The 25650-nt window shown below is 40.5% G+C and overlaps 2 protein-coding genes across 4 annotated transcripts in view; one reads left to right on the forward strand and one right to left on the reverse strand.

Annotated features, from left to right (window-relative positions):
- Window positions 1-4291: 4291 nt before the first annotated feature.
- Window positions 4292-10528, reverse strand: fam72a (family with sequence similarity 72 member A). Of its 2 annotated transcripts, none has more exons than XM_061831915.1 (5): window positions 10417-10528; window positions 9174-9363; window positions 8875-8952; window positions 8134-8258; window positions 4292-6665 (listed from the first exon to the last, which is right to left on the reverse strand). In XM_061831915.1, exons 2-5 carry the CDS (start codon window positions 9323-9325, stop codon window positions 6571-6573), a joined length of 450 nt encoding a protein of 149 aa, XP_061687899.1. In that variant the 5' UTR covers window positions 9326-9363; window positions 10417-10528; the 3' UTR covers window positions 4292-6570. The 2 variants fall into 2 exon arrangements, with proteins under 2 accessions (XP_061687899.1, XP_061687900.1); XM_061831916.1 differs by lacking the exon at window positions 10417-10528 and adding an exon at window positions 9655-9696.
- Window positions 10529-10864: 336 nt separating this feature from the next.
- The window catches only part of srgap2 (SLIT-ROBO Rho GTPase activating protein 2), a 68376-nt gene continuing 53590 nt past the window's right edge, over window positions 10865-25650 (forward strand). For both annotated transcript variants that reach the window (XM_061831913.1, XM_061831914.1), the window contains exon 1: window positions 10865-11005. In XM_061831913.1, coding sequence (XP_061687897.1) covers window positions 10939-11005 — 67 coding nt within the window. In that variant the 5' untranslated portion in view covers window positions 10865-10938. The remainder of the gene's footprint in view (window positions 11006-25650) is intronic.

Below are 25650 nucleotides of genomic sequence, written 5' to 3' on the forward strand. Positions count from 1 at the left end.
ACACGTGACTCAAAAAGTTAAAGATTTCACTTCGAGTCAGTTGTTGTGAATGCACACGAGTGTGTACAGGCACAGGAATGCCCCTCCCGTTTAGAAAGCGGGGGGCCTAGGCCGGGGGCTTCACAGTGGTGTGTGTGTGCGTGTAAGTGTGTGTGAGTTTGTGTGTTTGTTGGTGCATGTGAACGTGTGTGTGTGTGTGTGTGAGAGAGAGAGAGTGAGAGAGAGAGAGAGAGAGAGAGAGAGAGAGAGAGAGAGAGAGAGAGAGAGAGAGAGAGAGAGAGAGAGAGAGAGCTTAGTAAGGGGCCCACAGTGTTTTGTTCTGTTCCACATCAATGGGACATCAAGCCGGGTTTGGGCCTGACAGCACCCGGATTAGAGGTTCTCTACCAGACTCTCTCGACCTCCCCCCCTGTACGTATACATGCGCACACGCACACACATGCAAAAGCACAAATGCACACACACTTAAAAGCATGCAAACACATGCAAAGAATGGACTGGAACACAAAACATTAGCTTGACTACTAACTTGTCATTTGCAGGTGGCTGCAAAGTGAGGGACTGTTCTAAATAATCTGTTACTTAATAAAGAAATGTATAATTACTTTTAATCTCCCATCTGCTCTTTCATTTTCCATATAATTCGCATTTATATGGACAACAATTTAAATATGGCAGATTTCATCAGAGCTGGATTGAGGAAATGGTCATTGCATCAAATGACATCATGACAATTGTTTTTCAAATAAATAAAACCCAAGCCTGCGATTGGCTGGCCAGCAGTTGAGTGTGTACTCCACCTCTCACCCGAAGATTTCTGGGTTAGGCTCCAGCACGCCTGTGACCCTGCTGATGATAAGCAGTAGACATTGGGTAATAGGACATCAAAAGTAGGCACATTATGTATGGCTGCAGAAATACACTGACATGAAGTAAGACAGTCTAATGATATTTAATACCAGGACTCTAACTCTAGTAATAAGCAAATAAGCATGAAGAATTCTCAGAATTTGGATTCTTAGACTTGTGTTTAATTCTTGTGAAATTATTTTTTTAAAATGTCATATAATTTTTGACTAGGCTAGACTTTCATTGCTTTGCACTGCCCCACCCCCCCCACCCCCCATTGCAAGATTAAAAGACAAGAATGGATCTCATTTGCAATCAGTTGTCCTCATTTGAGGGGGCAATTTGGAGCATAGTACGCTACAGAAAATATTGATTTAGAACATAAAGTCAAGGTTTTCTCACAAAAGTACTTACAGCTTGGTGTAATTAACGATATAAAAATATATGAATAATTTTTGTAAACCGAAATTTAATTTTGAAAAAAAATAATTCAAAAACTAAAATAATTTAAATTCTCTGTGTTGACATTAAATAACTCGAGTGAAAGGCGAGTGTTTGCATCTGGAGTAACTATAAAGGCTTTTTAGGTTGGGGGGTTGGGGGGGGTAAGACAATCTCATTGGAACTGCTCCCTTGTGTGTGTACGCATGCAACAGTTCAGACCTCAGCTGGACCTTCAGCTGACAACAACCACGTTTGATGCCGACTACTGTTGGCCTGTGAAGTTCCTACTGAACCAATCCCCTCCTCCCTCTTCCGTCGGTCTGGGCTTTGGGGAACACATCCATGTCGGCTCCCTCTGGTTCCCCCATGACTTAATTAGAGCACTCTGATTCTCCACATTAGTTTACTGTATAGGAACAACTTTTATCCCTTGCTGTAATCAGCTTGCCCACAAGAACAGAACACAATAAAAAAAAAAAAAAAAAAAAGAGGAAGCGTGTTTGAAGTTTTTCTTTTGTGTGATCTTGAGTACTTGAGCAACAAAAGCCCAGTGCAGCTGGTCTCACAGTGGAGTTCTTTACGGACGAGTAGGCACGGAACCTGCGCGGTGCGACACCTGCGCGATTGGGTTTCCGCCTCCATTTCGTTGAAAGTGTTCCTAATTCACATGAAAATCATTTGGATACATTATTTAAAACATGTCTCCCTGATGAAGTATGTCCCTATAGGGAATAAAATCCAGCCATTTATTACCATTTGCCCTCCTCACCCATTGTAAAAAGATTTTTGTGATGAATTCTTGAGGTGTCATTAATATGCATAATCAGGCAATGGAAGACATTAGCCCCTTTAGGTCTATTATCAGGAGATGGCCATGACAGACTACCTAGTTTTTATGAACCCCCTTGTGTTTCTTGTATGAAATATTCCACTTCTCTATGATGGTCAAGGTGACCTTCAATTTGATGGCCATCCGCGTTATCTGCCATGAAGGAAGTAGTTCATAATTACATTTATAATATCGATACTGACAAAAATACAGTCAAAGTAACAATAAACTTGACATGTTTATTTATTTATTTTTTCGGGAACATATTAAATAGAAGTATTAAATATGTAATACTCATTTAAATGTTGTTAAAATGATAGATGTTCCATTTACAGTTATTAAAATGTTGATTTTACAATTTTACAGACGGGTTTATAATCTGGATCTCCCTTCATTCGTGCAAAGCCGCAGTTGCTTCACATTCATGGTACAACTGCGCCATCTAGCGTCATTGTTTTGTAGCTAAAACAGGTACAGTATTTTTAGTCATAACTCTATATATACTTCGTAGCTATTGGTGCCTTTTTCATCCTCTTGAACAAAAACTTTTGTTATTTTACTCAATGTAAATAAAATGCTCAGCAGGCAAACATTTTATAGAGAGTGGTCTACCTGCATGAACACAAAATGCCTTTAAAGTACTTTGCAGGATGGCCCAATGTCCCTTTAAATTAAGCATTATTAGTTAACATTTAATTAATAATTTATATATAGACACACACGCACACACGTAGTGCCCCCAATTTTGCATTTCACCTTGCTAATTTGGATAAAAATAAATAAAATTAATTTCCAGTGAATCCACATCTTTCAGTGAAACGTCAAGACATTTTTTTTAATACCACTTTTTTGAGGTAGCATATAGTTTGCGGGGTACAAATTCCATTATAGAAATTAGATTCTATTACAGTTATTGTTTTTGTGTGTGTGTGTGATTACCCTCTACCAATACAGGTTTCTGAAGCTTAAACATGTCATCAATCGGACAATGTAAAAAAAAAAATAAAAAATAAAAAAACATCTTGTATTTTCTTTCCACTGAACGTTATCACAATAAAATCATCTATAGTCAAGAATAACCCATATATTAAAACACGATATATTTAAATATTATGTATTAATATAGACAAGAGGACAGTGGGTGTTAGAGAGGGAGATGCACGAGATAGGCTTAGATGGAAAAAGATGACACTCTGTGGGGACCACGAACGGGACAAGCCGAAAGGAAAAGAAGATTGATATAGATTGACTTCAGCAGAGGATGAATGATGGGGGGGGGGGGGACAAGATGAAACGTACACAAAAATACATTTACACTTTACTTCTTGTAACTATTATTTGAGCAGTTACTACGGGCTGTTAACTTATGGGTGGCACGTCATATAATTGTCACAAAACAGACGCCTATGAATTGTTTGGACTTTATTTCAGAAAATATATCAAAATTTGATTAGCAATTCCTGAGTGGTAAACATAAAGTGATTTTAAAATAGTTTTATTAAGATTTAAAAAAAAACATTATTATTATTTATAGTTTTCGTTTATAATTTTATTTTGAGGTTGGCGATGGAAATCGGAATGCCGCTTGTGTATGTAATTCTATATTTCATCCACAAGATGGTAGTAGAGCATTTCTTAAAACACAGATACCAAGACACGAAATGAAAACAGGGGTCACCAACCTTTTTGAGACTGAGGGCTACTTCGTGAGCACCGATTGTATCAAGGGCTACATGACCTTTTTGCAGCAAACTTCCAAAATCTAAAATAACAAAACTCCTTATACTTCACAAAGATATAAATACTTTATAAGACATTATTTTTCAAATGTCATTAATATAAGCAAGTCATATTAAAAAATTAGGGTCCAATTAATATTATGACCTGGGGTATTTTTAGAACATACCTCGCAGGCACCTTAAGTGGTCTTCGATGCCATGCACCAATGCCACTGCAGGCACCACGTCGGTGACCCCTGCTATAGAATGTAAATTTATGCCAATCAATAGTCAAGACTTCTTCACATTAAAACAATAGACTGCTCATGTCTGTCATTGGGTGAACTTACAAAATCAGAGAGTGAACAAATTATTTCCTCCACTGTAATGTCTACAGTGCCATAATTTCAAATGTATTAAATACAAGAGATGGTAGAGGTATTTAAAAAAAAAAGGTTTATTAATTTAACAAGCATACAAAACATTTTTCCAAACTACCATGGCAGTTTCAGTGCAATTCCAAAATATACATTTTCAGCAGGGCAAGTGAAATTCTTCACTTCATAAACATTTAAATAGTTTTACATTTTTTTTTTCGTGATTATCATGTGACTATTGTCCCAGCAAGAGGAAGCTCATAAGTGATACTGTTCTGAGGTAAAACTAAACATACATCCAACCCCATCAAAATAAAAACATCAGAAATGAAATACAAAATACATTAAGAAGCACATTACAAACCAATGCATTCGTAAACAATCGTAAACAAAATGAAAGCGTATGGTTGCAAGTATTTGGCCTGAGGACTTAATACTTAATAATTGTGGCAGTTTTACTACAAATTAGATTATTTGTTGTGGAGAGTGTAGACTGTCAGTTTTAAGGATGAGGTTGCCTTGCCACCCTGCACGCTCACACAAAGACACGCTGCAGACTATACCCAAATCTTGTTTGCTTCGATACAGGCAAAGAACACAAAGAATGCTAACTTTAGCATGTTAGCATGGTAGCAGGGAAAACAGCAGCTCCAATTATGTTAAAAAGTGTCCAATGCTGCTGAAACTACAGCGTAGACCTACCGAACCCCAAGTGTATGCCATGGTTATAACAAAACCTCAAAATGTAAACACCACAGTGGTCGTACAATTAGGTAATGGAACTAATTTCTCAGAGATAAAAATGATCCAAATGTCCAGCTGACAACTGGCTAGCTTGTTACGTCACTTCTCTTCAAAAGTAAAGTGTTTCACTATTTCAACACATTCAAATTATATTAGCAGTAAATTCTTTATACACTCATGTTAAAAAGATTTATGGGGCAAATTTACTACACCCCTTTATTCATTATTTTGTTAATTTATTGGTTTAATATAATGGCATGGTATTAACTTTTTACACAATAAAAATGTGAAAATGTTACATATAACGTTCTGTAAAGTCAATGGTGATAATTTGTTTCCAGTGTTAACCGTAATAAGCTTGCATGATTGTTAAGAATGTTCAAATCCTACTTGCCTGTACAGTTAATAAGATGGCGACTGTTTAACACTGGAACAGAATATTTCCCTCAAAATTTCCTATGAGAAATCCTGTTTTGAAATCCATCTTCTTGGCATTTAACCTTGAAAGTCCACTGCTTTATGATCGCCAAAGTACATTGATAGATGGAAACCAATTCATTCAATATTTTGCTTTTTTCCCTTGCATATTTTTTTTTGGGGTGTTAATTTCCCATTTTTGAGGCGCTACGGTGATGCTGCTACACACAACACAAAGTCACACAAACATTAGGCCTGCTTCATTATGTGCTAAACATTTCAGACTGTCACAGCATTACGCATCAAGTAACACTTGGGGCATACATGTGCTTGCATATACAGTATATGAATGCATCGCACATACTTTACAGCATCATTTTCTATAACCCAAGCATCCCAATGTCCTTTAAATGTCCTGTGATATTTTATTTTAATACACTGGTTCAGTCGCAATGCCACACTTGACGTGTTAAAAGTAGATCATCACTACACCAGGTTTGGTGTTATCATGTCGGAAAGTCAACCTTAATCTAAGCACCATATAAAATGTAATGAGCGGTTGAAATTATTCCAAGTGCACCTCTAGCAGGAAAGTTCTTCATTTCATCCGTTTACTCATTATCTCGATTAACACAGCACAAGTTCTTTTCCTCAGGGGGGACAATGTCTGTTTTCGTTAAACATTTCGGGTCATATGATAGGAATGGCCAAGGGTTAAAGAGTGAACCATTTGTATCAAATGCTTCAAGTCAAATGCTGATTACTGCCACCCGCAGGAAGCGAGATGAACAGTACTCATAAGAGGTAATTCACTGGTGCAGCTGGAATTTAACCTTTTTTTTCTAAAAGGGGGTGTGTGTGTCTTACATAAGAAGGCACAACCAATGTGCTGTATTCTGTGGATTTAACCTTTGGACTGTGCCGTCCTTCGGGCCCAACTAATCACCCGTGTGTCAGACCAGGTGTTCCACCAGCAGTCTAAGGCCAAACACCTGCTCTGACATCACTGATTCGGGCGTGGCCTGAGGCCCCCACTGGCCTCTTTGAGCCTGAACAAAGCAGCATTTTTTTTTTAATGCTTATGAGATTAAGAGTTAAATTACACTTAAAGGTCTCCCCTGTCTCCGACTCCTGCAGTCCACCTCCCAATTGTTGGCTGCTGCAAAGCCTCCCCAGTCATCCATGACCATTTTTACCTCATGCACTCTTCCTCTGATGAGCTTTCTGATTCCTCGTTCTCACTGTCGTCCAGCTCGGGCAGATCTCCCCAGAGGAGCAGATTGAGACCTGCACACATGGAGGAGTCAAAAAGGTACTACAAACCACTGTTTCCAACATGTGGGAACTCTTGATACATAAAGGAGGCAGTAGTACTCAGGGTACCGTAATTTCCAGCCTCCAGAGCGCACCTGGTTTTAACCCTCACACAGTATATTTGTAAAGGAAATACCAATTGGTACATATATAAGATGCACCTGTGTAAAAGCCGCCAGTGCCCACATTGAAACACAAGATATTTACAAAGACAGTACACAGAAAGAGTTTTCAAAGTTTTAATGCCTTATCTTAGCTTAACATACCAACAACGTGGTAGCAAGAACGAGGCTGGTGGAAAAAATTAAAAAAAATAAAAAAAAATCACCATACCGGTAAAAAAAAAAAAAAAGTAGTAATAGCAACATGGTAATAGAGCACTAACAGGGCCGGTAAAAAAAAAAAGAAAAAAAAAACATACCTAAATCACTGAGACGCGCCAGTAACACAGCAGCAACATGCTGGCGCGACGCTAACAAGGCCGGTTAAGAAAAAACACACAGGTAAAAATCAGACACACAGCAGCAACACACTGGTGCGGCGCTAACACTAGCGCAGCACTAACACTAGCACAGCGCTAACAGGACTGGTTAAAAAAAAAAAAACATACCTAAATCACTGAGACGTGGCAGTAACACAACAGCAACACGCTAGCGTGACGCTAATGCGGTGCTAAAAGGACCGGTTAAAAAAAAAAAAACATACTGGTAAAAATCACGGAGACACAGCAGCAACACAAGCGCAGCGCTAGCTAACAGAGCCAGTTAAAAAAAAAAAAAAAAACATATCGGTAAAAGTCACTTCCTTGGCACATATTTTTCACCGGTCTCACTCTTGCCTTTTCCGCTCGAGTGTCCCCTTGGACCCGTTAGAAAAAAAACGCACAAATTAGCCGCATCACCGCATAAGCCGCAGGGTTGAAAGCGCGTGAAAAAAGTCGTGGTTTATAGGCCGGAAATTACAGTGGTTGGAACTAAGCAGAAGTACAGGTAAATGTTTAAAAAAATAAATGAAAATTAAAGTTTTGTCACTCAAAAGTACATGACATCATGTTGAAGAGGTCTATGGAAAATAGATGGGTAGATGAATGGAAATATGCAAACTATGCTGTATTTCCCCTCATCTGTAGGATGCCAAGTTTTTATCATCAGGAAAATAATGTGCTGTCACTTGCTTAACAGTAAAACGTGTGCTGTGAGGCCTGGCTCAGTTTTTAAGACAAATTATAGCAACACAACAAAAGTTGTAGAGTTGTATATAATTCTTGTTGAGACATATTTTGACAAAAGCTTGTCCAGAATGCTCTTGAGAAAACTGAACTTTCTTGAATGGAGAAGAAAAAAGTATGTCCTTTATTTCAAATACTAAGAATTGCCCTTTGTATGATGCATCACAACTTTTCTACATTGACAATGTACTCCAATTTATGGTTGAGACAAACCTGTTGCATCCAGTCTATTGAGAGTGGAAACAGTGTCACTGTTGAACATCCAGAAGTGTCCGTTGTTACAGGACAGCAGGCAAGGCTTACAGGGGGCCACAACATGATAGCCCACTACATTGCCGCTGTCATGGAAAACAAAGCAGAAGCATGAGTCAGCACTCTACAATGTGCACAGGTGAAAAGTGCTAACTCAACAATCAGTCGCAAAACATGTTTGTTTGGGACCTTCATGCAAAAGTAACAAAGGAATGGCGCACAAAAGGCAACACGTGTTTTGTCTTTTAACTCTACAGTCAGTTCAACTCTCAGTAAACAGATTTAAAACCTTCACCAGCCAATTAGATGCAATACAATCGCTAATTTCTTCTTCATATTTAATTACTAGATGTAGAACCTGCAGTGTTTCTATTTTTATTTTGGTGATCTTATTTCACTTTGTTAGTATGACATATTATGGAGGCTGTCCCCCAAACCCTACCCAAAACTATGTTAGTATGACATATTATGGAGACAGTCCTCCAACCCCCACCCAAAACTATGTCAGATTAGAATTCTTAATTCCCTCAAACTGTGGTGCCGACTGTTTTTACTTTAAAAATAATTAAAAAACAGTCATTAAAACAAGACAACATTTAAAGGACCAGCAAACAGCTGTACTGTATTTCCTCCTTTCTTTGCTGCATTTAAATAAAAGCTTTAAGATCAATTTTTTTTAGAAAAGTAAAAAGCTATACTTACCACTTGAGACACGCAATGTCTCTCAATTTGCACTTGCAGCTTTCAGTTGAGTAGCAGCCGGCCACAAAGTCAACAGTTCTGGGTCGAGTAAACAAACATAGTTGATGGGCGAGGCACCCATAAAATATTCCAGACAAAAGTCTATTAACTTTATTTATATATTTAAGTTTAAGTTTATTATTAAGTCTATTATTACTATTATTGTCGTGAATAGCATGTAGCTATTGTCTGGGAGAAATTGTTTTGGCAACGGGATGTAAACAAAGGCTAGCAGCAGTGCTAACTTCATCAGCACTTACCTATTTGGAGGTATATCCGTGGAAAACAGCTCAACCTCGGTGTCTGCAAGAAGCACCGCTTTCATGCCTCTCGTACAGAGCAGGCTGTCACAAAAGATGCAGTTAACTTGGGCGACACACTTGTTCTTGAAATTAGCGTTTGACGTCGACATGGTCCTCGCGCTTTGATGTGGGGATCTTTGGCGTTCGCCTTATGTTGCAAACACAACAGAAGGAAAAATCTCAAAAGTGACGTCCTCCGATGTCTCTGCGTTTACACGGATGACGGGGGTGCCTTTAAAAAGCACTTTACAACGACGGTGAGCCTGGTTTACGTCCTCGAGCCAAGTGTATCATTTCCAACACGATACGATGGGCTCAAAAATAATTCCGCATTAGTATCTTAACGTCACGCGAAGAACACGGGCGGTGAAATAATTGAAAAGACACCTCGAAACGGCGAGTAACGCGATTGTTTACACGAGCGGTTCGGGCTCCGTACCGTCAACAGCTAACAGAATAGCTGTCAAGCTTTGTTTACAACTTCCTGGTATTTAAAACCACTTCCTGAAACAATCTTTGAAAGAGCCCAGGCTTAGCTCTGATTGGAGAGACATCGCGGTGACTCACAGGATTGGCCCGGTCTATCTCAAAACTTGACTTTCATTGGATATAGCGTTCCACTTGGTCGAGCCCTTTTTCGGCTGTTTCCCACAATGATTGGTTTATTTCAAGTCATTGAGGCTGTCGAGAGCCAATCGCAGTATCGAAACCGTCGTTCGTGCTCTATAAAATTAGGCGGGGTTGACAAATTCTCGGTGAAAAAAGTTTTGCCCTGATCGGAAGGAGGAAACGTCACAGTTCACGCTTCAGATAATACTGTTTTAAAGTTGTCATCAAAGGTAAAACCAATTAGTGGCACAAGGCAAATGTCCAAACAGTCGTTTTCATTTGGGGACACAGTTATAACTTTGTGAAGTTATAACTACTTCCGGTTTTAGCTAGCTGTCAATAAACGTTTCAAATTTTCGTTTTAATGCAACCCAGTAATATATATTCGGTCGTCGCCCACCAACTATCACATGGCTCCGATTCAAATTCATTTTTTACACGATGTCTACATGTGGTACTGACAGATGACAGTCATGAAATAAGAACATTTAAATCCGCGTTGCATTCAGCATGACAACTCGACATGTCCGCTTAAATTTTCCGCTTAAACTAACAATGAACACTCTAAAACATTAGTACAAGATAAGTGTACTTTTGTGCTCCTTTAAATGTCTAGAAGCGAGATCACCGTCCACACGTGTGTCCTATGCAGTGGGGTCGACCGACAAACAGCCAGCCCCTCCGCCAGTTCCTCCTCTCTCTCGCACTTCTTCACGGGAGAGTGAGCAGATCACTTCAGGCGGGACCTAAGAAGCAAGCGGACGTTTCCTGAGCTCGTACTGACGGTATTGCCCATTTGAAAGGGGGATGCATCCCCCCTTTGACTCGAAAGGGTTTGCAGCACGGCCGGTGCGCGCATGAAAATTGTGCACCAGCAAAAGAGGCAGAGCCAAACTCCCAATGCGCCCTGAGTGAACACACGCAGGGAGACAATACGAACCCGCGGGAGCCACATTTTCTCATCCGGATCCCCCCACCTCATTCCCCCTTAAACCATAACCGCAGCGTGGATATCGCCCCCCACCTCCTTCTTCAATCTTGTTTTTTGATTGTCCGATTGAGAGCAAATTGACTTTACAGCCTGGACAAGTGGTTTGACCTGCAAACTCCAGCCATGACGTCCCCGGCCAAATTCCGAAAAGACAAGGAGATCGTGGCCGAATATGAAACTCAAGTTAAAGGTAAAACTTTTTTAATGCCTCTCGTAATTCTCAAGAGCTGATTTTTTTTTTTTTTTTTTTTGCCGTGTTGGTCGTATGTTTCGGTACCACAGTCTCCTGTTTGCACGTTGGTTAATTGCCTTCTCACCATATGATGTAATTATTGATGATATTCATACTCCGATCCAGCGTGTGCTCATGTGTTCGCCCGCCTCCTGCGCTTACGCGCAAATCTCCAACAAAGACCGAAAGTAGGGGGAAAAAACAACCGTGTGTCGACGTCGTTGCCCAGCAGCAGCTTGTTTGATGTGTTAAAGCTGACTGGTTGTGTTGTGTGTTCGCTATGTACGACAAGCAGAAGGCTTGCTGTTTCGACATGAAACAAGGCAGGGCGTTTTCTCCTTCCCTCCCGTCTCCCGCATGCCTTGCTGCAGGCTGCTGAGCTCCGCATACCGCCCGAGCACGTTCGCCCACCCGCACACGTAGAAACTAAATGGTGATTGTTCTTGAACGTCCGCTACAGTTTATTATTATTGTTATTAATGCGTTTTTTTTTTCATTCGGTGTACTGAAGTGAGAAAAGGCCTGATTGGTTGCTTTTGTGGATGCTTCTGTCGTCAGGCAGGCACACTGGTGGTGGCTCCACTCACCGCCCACTTTATTAGGTATACCTGCACCACAATCTGCTGCCGGTCAATTCAAGCGCTGGAGTCTGCCTTTTCGGAGATAATCATCATTGACACTGTCATATGTAGCAATATATATAATTCATGCAGTTTGTCATGGGGAAGAACTCATAGCTGTTTGAATATTTCTGGTACCTTATTCAACAATACGAATATCTGAACTTAATTACCCTGTGCACTGAAACCGAGGATTCAATATTCATACCTTTGTGATGTACAAGTGTTGTAAAGATCCTCTCTTCGCTAGAGCCATTTTCCAATCTGGTATTTCTGTTTAGGGTTTGTAAATATCTTTGTTTTTATAGTTCAGCGCTTTAAAGCTCGTGGACATGCATCATAAAATCACGTGACTTTTGTTTACCTCGCCATATTGCCAGTCAAGCTAAGCATTGCTCAATGCTAAGTCGGTTGGAGACGACATGGAAATATGTCTTGGAGCATGACGGTCAGAGTCTTGTCCGATACCGTCAGACATTTAGAAGGTGAAAATAAATGACAGTACGTGGAAAAATTAGATAAACTCGGCATAGAGGACCTGTCTTTAATGGCGAAATCCATGTTTTTGCCGATAAGAAATTGGACTGTTAGTTCGCTTCCGTTTGTCTCGGACAACTGGATATACACTTGGATCTGCTGAGTAAGTCGTCGAGATTTACACGGAAAAGTTTGAAAGCGTATAAAAGTCTGGACGCATACAAATACTTTGTTGCTGGATCTGTTCGCCGGAATAAATCCCACCTAGTGGCGGTTTTGACGTTTTGTGAACGCGGAAGTGTGTTCGGCGACACGTTAACCTTTGCTGGAATCCATCGATCTTTTCAGCTAGTATTCAATACAAATAATAATATTTAGATTAATGACCCCCAGTTTTACACAAATTCCCATTGATTATGATTAGGAAACAAAAAAATGAGGATGGAGTCATCTCCATGGAACATACATGGAAGCGATTGCAGTCACACTTAACCTCCATAAACCTCTGTGACAGTTTTTTTTTTTTTTTTTTTTAACACGGATTGTTCTCAAATGAGCCAACTTGCCATTATAAATACTTTTTGGTAATTTGAAATTGAGAAGAATAATTTCTACCTGAAATGAAGTGATCACTACACAGGCATGTGTTTATTTTGGTTGGGCACCATCCATCATGTCTAATTGCCGAAATCCATCAATATTTTTTGGTCTTTTTGGCTGGAATTCCATAGAATGATCTCTTTGAGTATCTGTCTCGTCTATTGTGACAACCAACAGAACAAGAGGTCTCTATTGTAAATATTCTCCTTCAGTTCAATGTCACCCACAATGTCGAGCAGCTCTGTTTGACCGACAATATGGCGCCGTGAAAATGGTGATGTCACGTGCACGAGCTCTATAGTGCTGAGCCTGATAAATCAGTCAGGTTCAAGTCTTAGCTGTGTGTGGAGTTTGGATATTCTTCCTGTTTGCGTGGGGTTTCTTTGGGTATTCCGATTTCCTCTTACATTACAAAACATATATCCTAGTCTTGTTGAATAGTAAATTGTAAATAGCTGTGAATGTGAGCGTGAATGCTTCTTTGTCGAAATCTGACCTGGGGAATTTACCTGGGACAGGCTCCATTTTAAAAGGGAAAAGAGGTATAGACAATGTTTAATGTGTGTGTGTGTGTGTGTGTGTGTGTGTGTGTGTGGTTGTTTTTGTTTTTAGAATTGGATGCCAGGCTGGATCAAACACCTGTTATCTGTACATGGTATAGATTCCACACCCCAGGTCTCGATTGCATTGCAAACTCCAAACTGTGAAAAATAAACCCGTTTGTGATACTGCTCTTAGTATGGGATCTTGTCAGATTTTACAGCCTTGGTTTACAAGGGTAAAATGTGATTTATTTCTATTTATTGGAGGGTGTGAAGAAATGCTTGTACTGTAGCAGTTCATCAATGTAACCATTGTGACATCCCATCAGTGCAACATACCTGACAATTAACTCAGCAAATCAGAGTGAGAGAGACTGAGACTGACATGAGCTGACATTTACAACCAGGAGACACAATGGGCGTTAAATCCTCTCCCTGTCGTATTCTGCTGTATTTTTTTTTTTTTTCAAGATAGCAAATTTACTCATTCTGTTTCACATTTGTAGTGGTCAGAACACATCCAATTTGTTCTACATTGGCTATGAGTCATGTTGGTAAACTGAAAAGCAACGGAACTGTTTTTGCTCTATTTTGAGAAAGTGTATTTTTTTTTTAGTTTAGAAAGACAATTATTTGCAAAAAAAAAGGTGATTTATGACTTCAGCGTTAACAACGATGGACTTGTCAAGCATGTCATGATGTAAAACCAGTCAGCCTAACTTCTATTGTTCAATCATCTGATGCCACCACAACGTTGCTATTTGTGCTCTCATTTAGGATACGTTTTAGGCCGTGACATGTACCAAGGCTACAGTTTGTCCAGCTCCTTTCTTTAGGTACTGTACCATTGGTTGGAAATATGGCCTGGATTAGTTCTTTTGGTGAGCATAAAACCGATGAAAATGGAAAAAAAATAATGCATTTCAAACTGGACTGTACTGTCCTAGTGGAAGGCAGGCAGAGGTATGTAATGGAAGAGGATGAGATGCTTGTGGAAGAGTGGATATTGACTACTGCTACAATTGGCCTAGATCAGCAGATAAGATGGGTCACCACCATCTCTGTCACCCTGGCTTCTCGCGTTCCCTTTCGGAACAAGGGACCTGGTTATTCTTGGTCTTACAAAATGCACCTCTTACCCTCTCAATGTATTTGGGTGTTACTTTAAATGAGAGGGAGCAAACCAAACGAGGCCATAGGATGCATCTTGCTTGTCTCCCAGCAGATTGAATCATCCCCAGGAACTCATTCCAGCTCCTTCTAACATGCCATATCTGTTTAACTATTTGGAGTGTCACCACAATGATATTTGATTCCATGGAGGAAAGCACCAGGTTGAGCTGCCTACATTTGTGAAGGATCTCTGTCAAGGCTGCTTTGTGAGCACTACCTCCTGTAGACTTCGTTTGTCCATTGACCTGGCCTGTCAAGTACTTCAGGCTTCCTATGTCAACAGCGGTGGTGGTTTTTCCCAGATCTAACCTGGAAATACATGTTTGGGTGTGTGCAGAAGGTGCAACTTTCCCAGGCTATTTCCATTGACAGACAGATAGACACAGACAGACACTGTCTGTCATTAATTTCCAAGCTGCTAATACAAAGTATGTAACGGTCTTTAAAAAAAAAAAATTAATAGGCAATAAAGTATCTGCCATACTATCCAAATCTGGGATTGTCCAAATTATGTCTGTGCTTTAATCTCGGAACAAGAATAATCTTTTCCACACTGCAGCAGGGAAGGTAAATAAATGTAAATCCTCCACATGGCTTAACTTGATGAGCCTCCGCAACATAATAGCCCCCCCCCCCCAAAAAAAAAAAAAGATTTCATTTTACTATCTTTGAAGTAATTGCAGAGTCTCCAAATACTTTTGTTCTAAATCATACAGCACACACACAGTAACTGAAAATGGTATAGACTATTGGATGAAAAGAAGGGGAAAGACGAGTAAGCCTTTTGGAGGCTGGACGTGGCAGGAATGTTCCAACACAGATGCTAATGGTTATACACGGAGTTAAGGAATGAGCTTATCATTTCACGTTAGGAGTGCATGGAGCACTTACTTGGAATTGAATCCAGAGGTCGACTGTGCTTTTCAGAGAGGCTGTGGTGCGCTGAGTGTTTTGGCACAGTCACAGTCTCCATGTGACTGCATTTATTCAGCTCCTGGTTTACCAATCAGCCAGCTTGCTTTAGTATTAAAAAGAAAAGAACAGGAAGGGCTTTAGTACATATGAAAGCCCTTCAGAATATTTGACACACTTTAAACTATTCAAGGCTACTTTGGCACCGCATTCTGTTGGTGTTCCACACAGCCGCTAACAACAGTCTGCCTCCGTGACCCACATTCGCACTACCACCTTTGTTAAACCGTATTGATCTTGGTCTTTTTGTGGTCTGTCTGAGAAACTCATCGCAATATGTATAGCGGTCGTCCAGTCTGATGGTGTGCTTGAATAACTCTCATTGATCGTTTTACCCTCAGCAACACGCAGATGGTCCAAAGAGGCATTTGGGAGCAGCATCTGTTATTTCACAGCAGCAGATATGATGATCTTTCACCCTGAAAGGGGACGTGTGTGCCCGCACGCCTCAAGCCATCAACTATAATGGTGTCCGCTTGCCTACATGCGCGTTCCTCTGGCACGTTTGCTCGGCAGCCACTGAAACATAATTTAGGAGGAAAAGCTGCCTTCTCGAGCTCACAATAGGAAAGGTGTCGACGCGGGAGTGGATTTGTCTGCAAACAGCCTCGTGTGTTATGTGCAGATACAAGACTGTGTCTGGACTTGTTACTTCTGTTGTGTTTGATTGATGTGTTGTGTACTAAGAGGACCAATAGAATGCAGTGGGATGACAGCTTTCTAAAGTGCTTAATTACCTGCAATAATGCAGAGTTGGTATCATAGAGGCATGGTGGTTACAGCATTGATCGTTACTGCAACACTGACTTCTCTTCATTGTGGCTGTGGAAATGAAGGGAGTGGTTTAATTAGTGGCACTTTTTCCAGGAATGTTTATTTAATATTCAGCATATGCCTGTTATTCTGAGACCATACCAGTTGGTGGAATTTAATAACAACAAGAAGTAAATCACACCTTTTAAACAAAAGAGATCTCACTTGCCCTTACATGGGTGATCATGCAGAATATTGATCGACATTATAGGAGAAGTATTAATCCAATACAATATTTATTGTTATGCTTGTCTGCAGTGATGTAGCTTTTTACTTCATCCTTCAGAGAGCTGTGGCTAAAATATTGATTCTGTCATTCAGCTAAACAAAGTAAATGCGGTATTAGAGACAACTCTATATGACGATGTACAACTGCTACACGATTGTCAGGTATAGCCACAATTGTGATCATTGAAACTGAACATTATCAGCTTTGTAAAGGCAACAGCTAAAATAAACAATTAAATTGGCTCACATAAGGAGATAATATAGATTTGTTTCCCATAGATGTGCAAATGCTATAAAGAGACTTCAGAATATCTTCACCCTGGTCATGTCAGTACTTAGAATATGCTATCTGTGTGCGTTACGTTGGTTGCAAAGTTGTAGATGCTTGTCGGCGAGACTGTGTGTGTGTGTGTGTGTGTGTGTGTGTGTGGTGTGTGTGTGTGTGTGTGTGCGCGCGCGCGCGCGCGTCAGGCTGAATTAAGGATTTGCTGACAGAGCTTAAAATAATCAGTTGGGAAGGATGTTAGTTTGAAACTCAGTGTATGGAGTTGGGCTTGAATACAGACTGATTGTGCTGGGAAGCTTCCTGTCAGTACACATGCGTACACGCACGCACGCACGCACGCACACACACACACACACACACACATAGAGACAATGTGCTTGGGACATTTGTTCAGCAGCACCAAAACTGTTCTTAGGATTTTTTTCTTTCAATGACTCCATTCTATCTGTTCCTTTAATAAATAACAACAGAACCATTTGCCCCAGCTTTGATTCAGGCTGAGTTGCAGTATGCTAAGTCGGCAATGAACTTGACGTGGCTGGAAAAAAAAAAAAAAAAAAAAAAAAGTTTTTCTCCTTACCAGTCTACTACTTCCTCATTCTTTTCAGGTTTACCATCTCTTACATGCGCTAAATTGGTCTCCCAGATTATCTACACTACAGTATGGACAGACAACTATAGTCTAATCTAAATGCTGGCGCTCTGTCCTCCTGCATGATGTTGAAAGATGAGCGATAAAATCAGGAATGTCAGCTATCAGGGTGATACTGTACTCCACACTGTCGATGAAACGGTACAGGTGAACGACAACATCTGGCATATCAGATGCTGCACACGGTTGCCTGATTAATGTCAGCAAGAGACGTAGCAATACATCAGAAGGACTGCGTTGAAACGAGAGAGAAATAAACATGGCAAGAAGAAAAATGCACACAGCCGCACTAGGCGGGTAAGTTCAGAGTTCAGCAGCAAGATGACTGCTGTTCATTCATGCCAGATGTTCCACATGGTCTGATTGGGCAACAGATGTTCAGCCTGCCTTGGTTGGCTGACTGAATTCTTCCCTCCCTCAGTTTCAGGTGTTCCTGTTTTGCTTTCAAAAGTATGAGAATTGAAGGCAGTAACAAATCACTCTGTAAAGTCGAGTGAGCTTCTGTTTTTCACTTTTCCATGATGTTCACAGAGATGATTTTTTCTGTTGTTGTGCTTATCAATTTAAAAGGAGACTTTTTAAACAAATTTCCTTTCTGGTACTCCATGCTAGTAAAGCTCAGTGACAGCAATTTAAAAAAAAAAATGCTGAAATGATACGCCCGTCTTTAGTTGATAGTCTACCCTTTTATCATTAGTTCCTGTCTAGTGAAGGTTCCTCTCCTATGTCCTCATTCTTTTGATTCGCCAACTTGAGAACCCTGCTGAAAGGCAGCATCCCCATGCATTCTGGGGATGGAAGTGCCACTGACCTTATAACGGTGTCCTCATTAGGATGACCTTCCGAACACGTTGAGAGATTTATATGCTAATGCTTTGTTCCAGAAAACGGGAAAATCTGAAAACTTCTGACCTCTGACTTAACATTTAGCATGACGTATTCTGTTTGATGCTATGTTGTAATTTTCCCTCAGTATAAAGTTATTCACTGAGATCTCAAAAATAACTTGAAGAAACCATAAAATATGGATGGAATTATCAAGGATTATTGCTCCCTTTGGACAGATTTTTGGGTGACATTTCAACATTGTTACCTGGGAGATTTTTCAGTTTTTTATTTTGTATGGTTAGCAGCACAGTGGATGACTGGTTAGCACATCTCCCTCACATTTCTAATGACCCGTGTTCAAATCTGGCCTCCCCCCTGTGGGGTTTGCTGCCTGTGTGGCTTTTTCATGGGTATTCCAGTTTCCTCCCACATCACCTAAAAAAATTCATAGTAGATTAATTGAAGACTCCATACTGCCCGTAGGTGGGAATGGTTGTTTAAGGAAAAACAAACAAAAAAAATAATAATTTTACAGTGTTCATTTATTGTCTTAATGAAATGATGAAATAAAAATACTAACATAAAAACCAATCCAGAGATTTTCATCCTGGCAACTCGGTAGTCCTCCCAACAAATAAAACAAAGAGGGAGGAAATGCCATCAGTTTCTGTAGGAGGATTACTTTGTCAAAATAGTTATCATTTTTAATACACAAGATCATGGAATAAAAAAATGACCACTTTAGCCACAACAACCAGTCAGGGAGTGCAAAAATGTGAAAAGCTGTCGATCCCTTCCTCCCGCTCTCTCAACTTCAATCTTTTTCTTTCTCTCGGCCCACATCCAGTGAACAATTGGAGCACTGTGAAAAGAACCACTGGTTCACTACTCATACTTTTGTTTTTCTCACTCCTCCCTGCTCTCCCTCCCCCTTTCTGTCACTCTGTCTCCCTCTTTTCCACTTATCATGTTTGACACTGGCAATGACGTGTGATACACAAGGCCTCCTGTTGCGCTTCAAACCGGCCGTTGAGTCTCCCTGGTCTCGACATGTGCGAAACACAATGCTGACACACAAAGGTTTGCGGTTGTTTGTGTAGTTGATGAGAGCATCTTTAAAAGCAGATGTGTCTATATAAAGGCAGGGAGGGCAAGGACAAAGACTCCTCATATCCTGTGTATCAATACTGGAGAAGACCACCGTAAATAAAGAGGAAAGAGGCCGAGCGAGGGACGTGAGAAAAAATAAGTTGTATGAAATGTTCCTGCAGGATGCCAGAGGTTACAGGTTTTATTTGAACAGCTCTCATACTTGGCCCAAGAAAAAAAGTGGGAGTTTAGAAGGTGCCGGACCAAGGAGGAACGGGGAGAGAGGGAGGCAAAACTTGGAAAATAAAATGAGGTGACACAAAGAGAGACTTGAATTAAACATTCAAGGGACAGAATGAAGTCCAAACTGTATACCTTAACTTATTTTATGCACATGCACATTAGGTCTTGTACAGAGTTGGCTTTAAGACACAACAAATTGTCGTCTAGAACTTTCAATGGGGCAGAAGAGCACAAATTTATTCCCGTGAAAATGAAAGTGTCTGTGATTCTTTGCAAATGCAGCAAAGACTTAAAACAAGGACAACTTTCCACGATTGACCAAATTGTGCAAGCGTTACCATTAAAGAAGCACAAGTTCAGATATAATGCCAGGCGGCTTTACTCAGTCGATGTCAAAATGCTTGTGTTCTAACTAGAGCTGTAAAAAAGTGACATTGTGATTTTGTGAAACCTTGCGTCATATAGTGTGATGTTAAAGAGTACAGGTAACACACATTTAATGTGGGTGGGGGAAGGACACGTTTCTCTTTTTCCCTCTAAAAACGACTCAGTAAAGCACAAAAGTACACAACAGTATCCAAATTATATATCAATCCAAAAACCCAGTTCATTTTTATATAGTAGTATTTATCTAGTTCATGTCTTTTGACGTAGTACTGTAAATATCTGATGGGCAATAGTTTTTTCTTAGCCGCTTATCCTCACAAGGGAGTGTTGGAGCCTATCCCAGCTGTCAACGGGGAGGAGGTGGGTTACACCCTGAACTGGTTGCCAGCCAATCGCGGGGCACATAGAGACAAACCGTTGCACTCACAATCACAACTCGGGGCAATTTAGAGTGTCCAATTAATGTTGCATGTATTTGGAGACGTGGGAGGAAACCGGAGTGCCCGGAGAAAACCCTCGCAGGCACTGGGAGAACATGCAAACTCCACACAGGCGGGGCTGGGATTGAACCCGGGACCTCAGAACTGTGAGGCCAATGCTTTACCAGCCGATCCACCGTGCCACTGCCAATAAAGTTATATTAGAAAAAACATGTCGGTGCCATGGAATAGACATCATGTCTGAGACAGACAACAGGTAATGCCTGGATCAGACTTCAAGACAAATTTGCTCTTTCACAATTGGCAGACTGCCGCGATTAAAGGTTGTATTCCGATAGCACCACATCCCGTTTTTTACGATCATTGGGCATTATCCTGTCAACTCAAATAGAAGTGAATACACTCACCTTGGCGACGACGAGTGGATCGTGCCAACCGTATGATAAAGACAAAATGGGGAAAAACCTGTTATTGGTCACCAGTCCTCGGGAGTAGAACTGGATCATAGAGACACTATTTCATATCTCGATATTCACTAGTAATTCTCATCGTAACAGACATGGTCACAACCCCCCCCCCCCCCAAAAAAAAAAAAAAAAAAAAGCTAGGTCTTGGGAGGTTGGCTACTTGAAAAGTAGATCTTGGGGCAAAAAGTATATACAGATAGTACAGTCACCTTAGGTGTGCCAATATATTTATTTCAATTGTTTTAATATATTATTTAGGATCATAAGTTATTTTCTGATTGTTCTCAAGCCATATTAAAAATTGGAGTTTTGGAAGTTAAAAATGACTTTTTGAAATCAATAAATAATCATGTTTATTAATGGTGATTTCAATAATCAAAAAAAATCACGTGCGCTCCCCCCCAGTGCAAACCCTTCTCTATTGTGTATGCATTTGTTTTAGCCTTCTCGTCCCCCATCTTTTTTTCTCCATCACCAGCTTGTCTATGCACGTAGGCACACTTGGTTGCTAGGGTTACCGAATTGCCCCCATTTTGGGTTTGCATTGAGCTGGAGAAAAATGAGAAAAAAAAATAATGTAGATTTGTCTTCCCTGTAGCTTTTCCAACTAATCAGGTTACCACACACACACACACACACACACACACACACACACACGCAAACGCATGGATGCAGAACTCCAGTTTGAACCGTTTAGATTAGGGTTCTTCCTATGCTCTTCATTGCTTTGTTTTTCCATGATGTCATTGCTATTTAGTCATCTTTCTGAGGTGGTGTGTCAGGATGTTTTATGAATAGATAGAGGTGGACTAGATACTGCAGTTATTAAAGATAATTTCTGTATTGTGGCTTTTTTATACACTTTAAAAGTAAGCAAATCACTGCACTGCACCCTGCAATTCACTTCACCTCTTCTAATGCTGTTTTAATGAAGCCATTCATCAGCTCATCTCAGTTGAATCTGCATTGCACACACACAGCCTTGTACTTTCTCCCCTCTTTTCTTCTGCATAAAGTGAGGACACAGTGTTCTTCCCCCTGGTTGCCATGCGGATGTACCATTTCTGCTGTTCCCAGCTTCCACGCTACTTTAGAGGGAGAATGAGTCTTCCCCTCTTCTCCTGGTGTTTGTTGCCACACACACGCAGGCTTGTTTTAAGTGTTGAGACCCAAGATTTGCTGCTAACCTGCTCAGAATGTGAGCATCACATAGTTTTCTTTCCCACAGGCATAAAAGACAAACACACACGGACACACGCAGACACACACACGCACACATACTCAACTCCCATACACTAACAAAGCATCAAGCAGTATAGTTTAAAATAGTTTAAAACAGCAATCTGGCTTGTGTGTTTGCGTTGTCATTTGAATGGGACCTAAAACATCATTGGATTGACCCCATTTGTAGGGAGTGCTGGTGACAGTAAATGGTAGGATATGTTACTATCGGGTGTAAGTAGACAATCTATCGATTGGTTGACAGAATCTAGTCATTGAAATGGGTCAATAGAAAACAATTAATGAGCATTATACCCATTTAGATTGCCCTATTCAGTGTCAGAACGACATTGTTGGACTTGGTAAAAGAAGCAAACTCAATGTAGACTGATTACAAATTGCCAGATAAGCAGGGGTGTCCATGCATCATGTTTCTCCAAAACCTGTATGCACCTCTCAGCAGTAATGGTGACTTCACAAATGTGTAAGTTACCCATGCTATTGGCACTAACACAGCCCCATACCATCACAAATGCTTTTCTTTGACCTGGAGGACACGACATCCGTAATTTCCAAAAACAATTTGGGACAAAACACTTTTACACTTTGCATCAGTCCAGCTTAGATGAGCTTGGGCTCAGAGAAGCCAGCGGTGTTTCTGGGTGTTGATAAATCACTTTTGCTTTGCTTTTTGTGTTTTAAGTTGTACTTAAGAATGTAGCGCCAAACGGGATTTTCCTGACACGGGTTTTCTGAAGTGTTTCTTCAGCCACCTGTCCATGTGGTATCCTTTACATATTGATGTGGGTTTTTGATGCCGAGCCGCCTGAGGGATCAAAGGTCACGGCCATTCAATGTGTTTTTGGCCTTTCGGTTGTTGTTGTTGTAGCCTAGTACGACGGTCGTTATTCCGTATCAAAGTGCAGAAAGTGTGCCACATTGCCGGGGCGCTCCACAGGTGTTCCACCGTCAGGGTGGTCTGTTTTTGAGGACACTTAAAGAGATGATGCGTATCGTGGGGGAGCAACGATGTTGTTGTCGAGTTGATGGTGATATTTGTTAAGCTTGTGACACCAGCCCAAACGGAGTTGCGATAGCATCGATCGCACAGGCCACGGGAGTTGTCTTTCAGATTTGGCTACTGGAGGCGGGTAGCCGCCCAACAGGATGTTGGGTTTGTAGCCGGTGATCTCGAGCCTTTCGTGCAGTGATTTCTCCAGATTCTCTGAACCTTTGGATGATGTTATGGACCGTAGATGAGAAAATCCATAAATTCCTTGCAAGTGTATATTGAGCAACATTGTCCTTAAACTGTTCAAGTATTTTTCTCGTGAACATGTCCACAAACTGTTGAACCTAACCGCATCTTTGCTTTTGAATGGCTGGGAGTAAAAGGAACTTCCCTGAATTGTTCAATCCTGGCACCCAACTCTTCCCAATGAGTCTGTTCACCTGTTCCAAACAGGTATTTAATGAGCATTTGTCTGCCCCCCCACCCCCACACCCCCACTTCCACCAGTCCCATCGTTTTTGGATCGTGTTGGAACTATAAAATTCCGTTAGATTATTTGCTAAAAACACAAAAGATCATCAGTTTTAACATTAAATATCTTGTCTTTGAGCTTCTCTTTGTAGTGTATTCAATTAAATGTAGGTTGAACATGATTTGAAAATCATTGTATTCTGTTTTTTTTGTTTTTTGTTTTTTTTTTAACTCAATGTTCCAACTGCATTGGAATTGGGTTTGTAGACTTGGCTTGAGTGTTAATTAGCTCGAAAATAAAAATCTACAACTCAAAAGCACAAAAGTCAATTGATGGCTTGCATCTTAAACCTGAATTATGATGGCTGTGTTAATGGATGAAGAGTTCATGGGTAGTTTTACACAAGGTCTCGTAGCCCTTGATAAACACGTAAAAAGAAGATACAATGTATATGACTGAAACACAACCTAACAATTAGGCTTTACGTGATCCGTCAGGTCAAACCAACATTACAACATGACAAAAGTAATGAGTGCTAACTTACTATAATTAATTCCTTTTTTGCAATTAAATTACCTCACACACACACCAAAACTTTAGCGCATGAATGGACAGAACTCCTGCATGTTCGCTTACAACCATAAGTGCTAGCACTAGCTTGCTAGAATAAATAATGCTTTGTTGCCTGCTTACGAGGAGTATCATATTAAATCTAAGTAAGTATACCTTAAACAAGTCTAAAATGAACACATGTTTTTTCCCCATTTTGTTCTTCTTTGTTGTTTCTTTGTTCGTCACCATGGTAATGAGGGTATCCGGCCGTGTTTGAGTTGACAAGATGAAGCTCAGTAAAAAAAATGGATGCGGTGGTGTCGGAATACAACATTTTATTGCAGTAGTCAGTGTAATCACGAAAGATCAAATTTGTCTCGTCTGATCCGGGCATTACATGTTGTCTGTCCCGCACTGCCGAGTTTTTTTCTTCTTTTTTGTAAATAACTTTAAATAAAATAACTTTATTGGTCAGCTATTCACAGTTGTACACCAAAAGAGATGCGACAAGACTAAAAAATACTACTGTTAGGTTTTGGATTCAAATATTCTGGACATGATGGGAGTGCGGCGCAAGTGTCTTTTGCAGACCCTATCGATATCAGCACTGATCGAATCAGCGACTTATGACATTAAAACCGATCAGGCAATCAGCATGAAATGCTAATATCAACAAATAACCTATCAGGTGGTCAGATCGGTGTAAAGTCTACTAATAATATCCATCCATTTCCGGAACCGCCTATTCTCACTACGGTCGTAGGCATGCTGGAATCTATCCAAGATGACTTTGGATGAAAGTCGGACTACAAACTGAACTAGACCCCACTCAGTCTAAAGTTCTGAAATATTTAAATGTTAAGTAGTGTCATTTTTGGTAATAGTCTAAGCGATGACGGCTACACGTCAACACGGCCGTTTTTCATGAATGTGGTCAAACATGCCTTCAGAAGAAGCATTTCTTGTGCACACTCATCCTGAGACTCATGTTTGCATGTGGGTGTGGTAAGCAGCATGTTTGACTTGAGTATTTGTTTGTGTGTTGGAGTGACACGTCGCTGCAGGTGCCAGTTGGCCCATTAAGGAACTTGTAGCACATACCTGTGGCACGATATTTATCTCTGAATTTGCCGGTTCCTGTTAGTGTTCCCTCGGTCTTATTCAGCTTCCTGCAGACATCTCCAGAGAGGCAATGGTGTGCTTGTTTCCTGTATGTGTGAAGGAGAACTGAAACGATACTGAAAAGTGCTGTTCCTCTTTCATGCATGTTTAAGTGCGGCTTAAGGCACTGAAAAATGTCCCATCAAATTATTTATCTGGACCTTCCTGTATGTATTGTGATTCGCCTTATTCACCAATCTCGTGGCACCTCTGACAACGTGGTCAATTGATACTGACGACACGCATGGACACACACACAGACACACGCACTCACGCACATATAGACATACAGCACAAATGCTGTTGTAGGCCTATCGCTGATTGTCTGTTGCTTTCATTAATCTAGGTGTGGTACATTAGTGTTGTTG

Source organism: Syngnathoides biaculeatus, chromosome 10 (genome assembly GCF_019802595.1).
Source record: "Syngnathoides biaculeatus isolate LvHL_M chromosome 10, ASM1980259v1, whole genome shotgun sequence".
In the NCBI taxonomy this organism is placed as follows: Eukaryota; Metazoa; Chordata; class Actinopteri; order Syngnathiformes; family Syngnathidae; genus Syngnathoides; species Syngnathoides biaculeatus.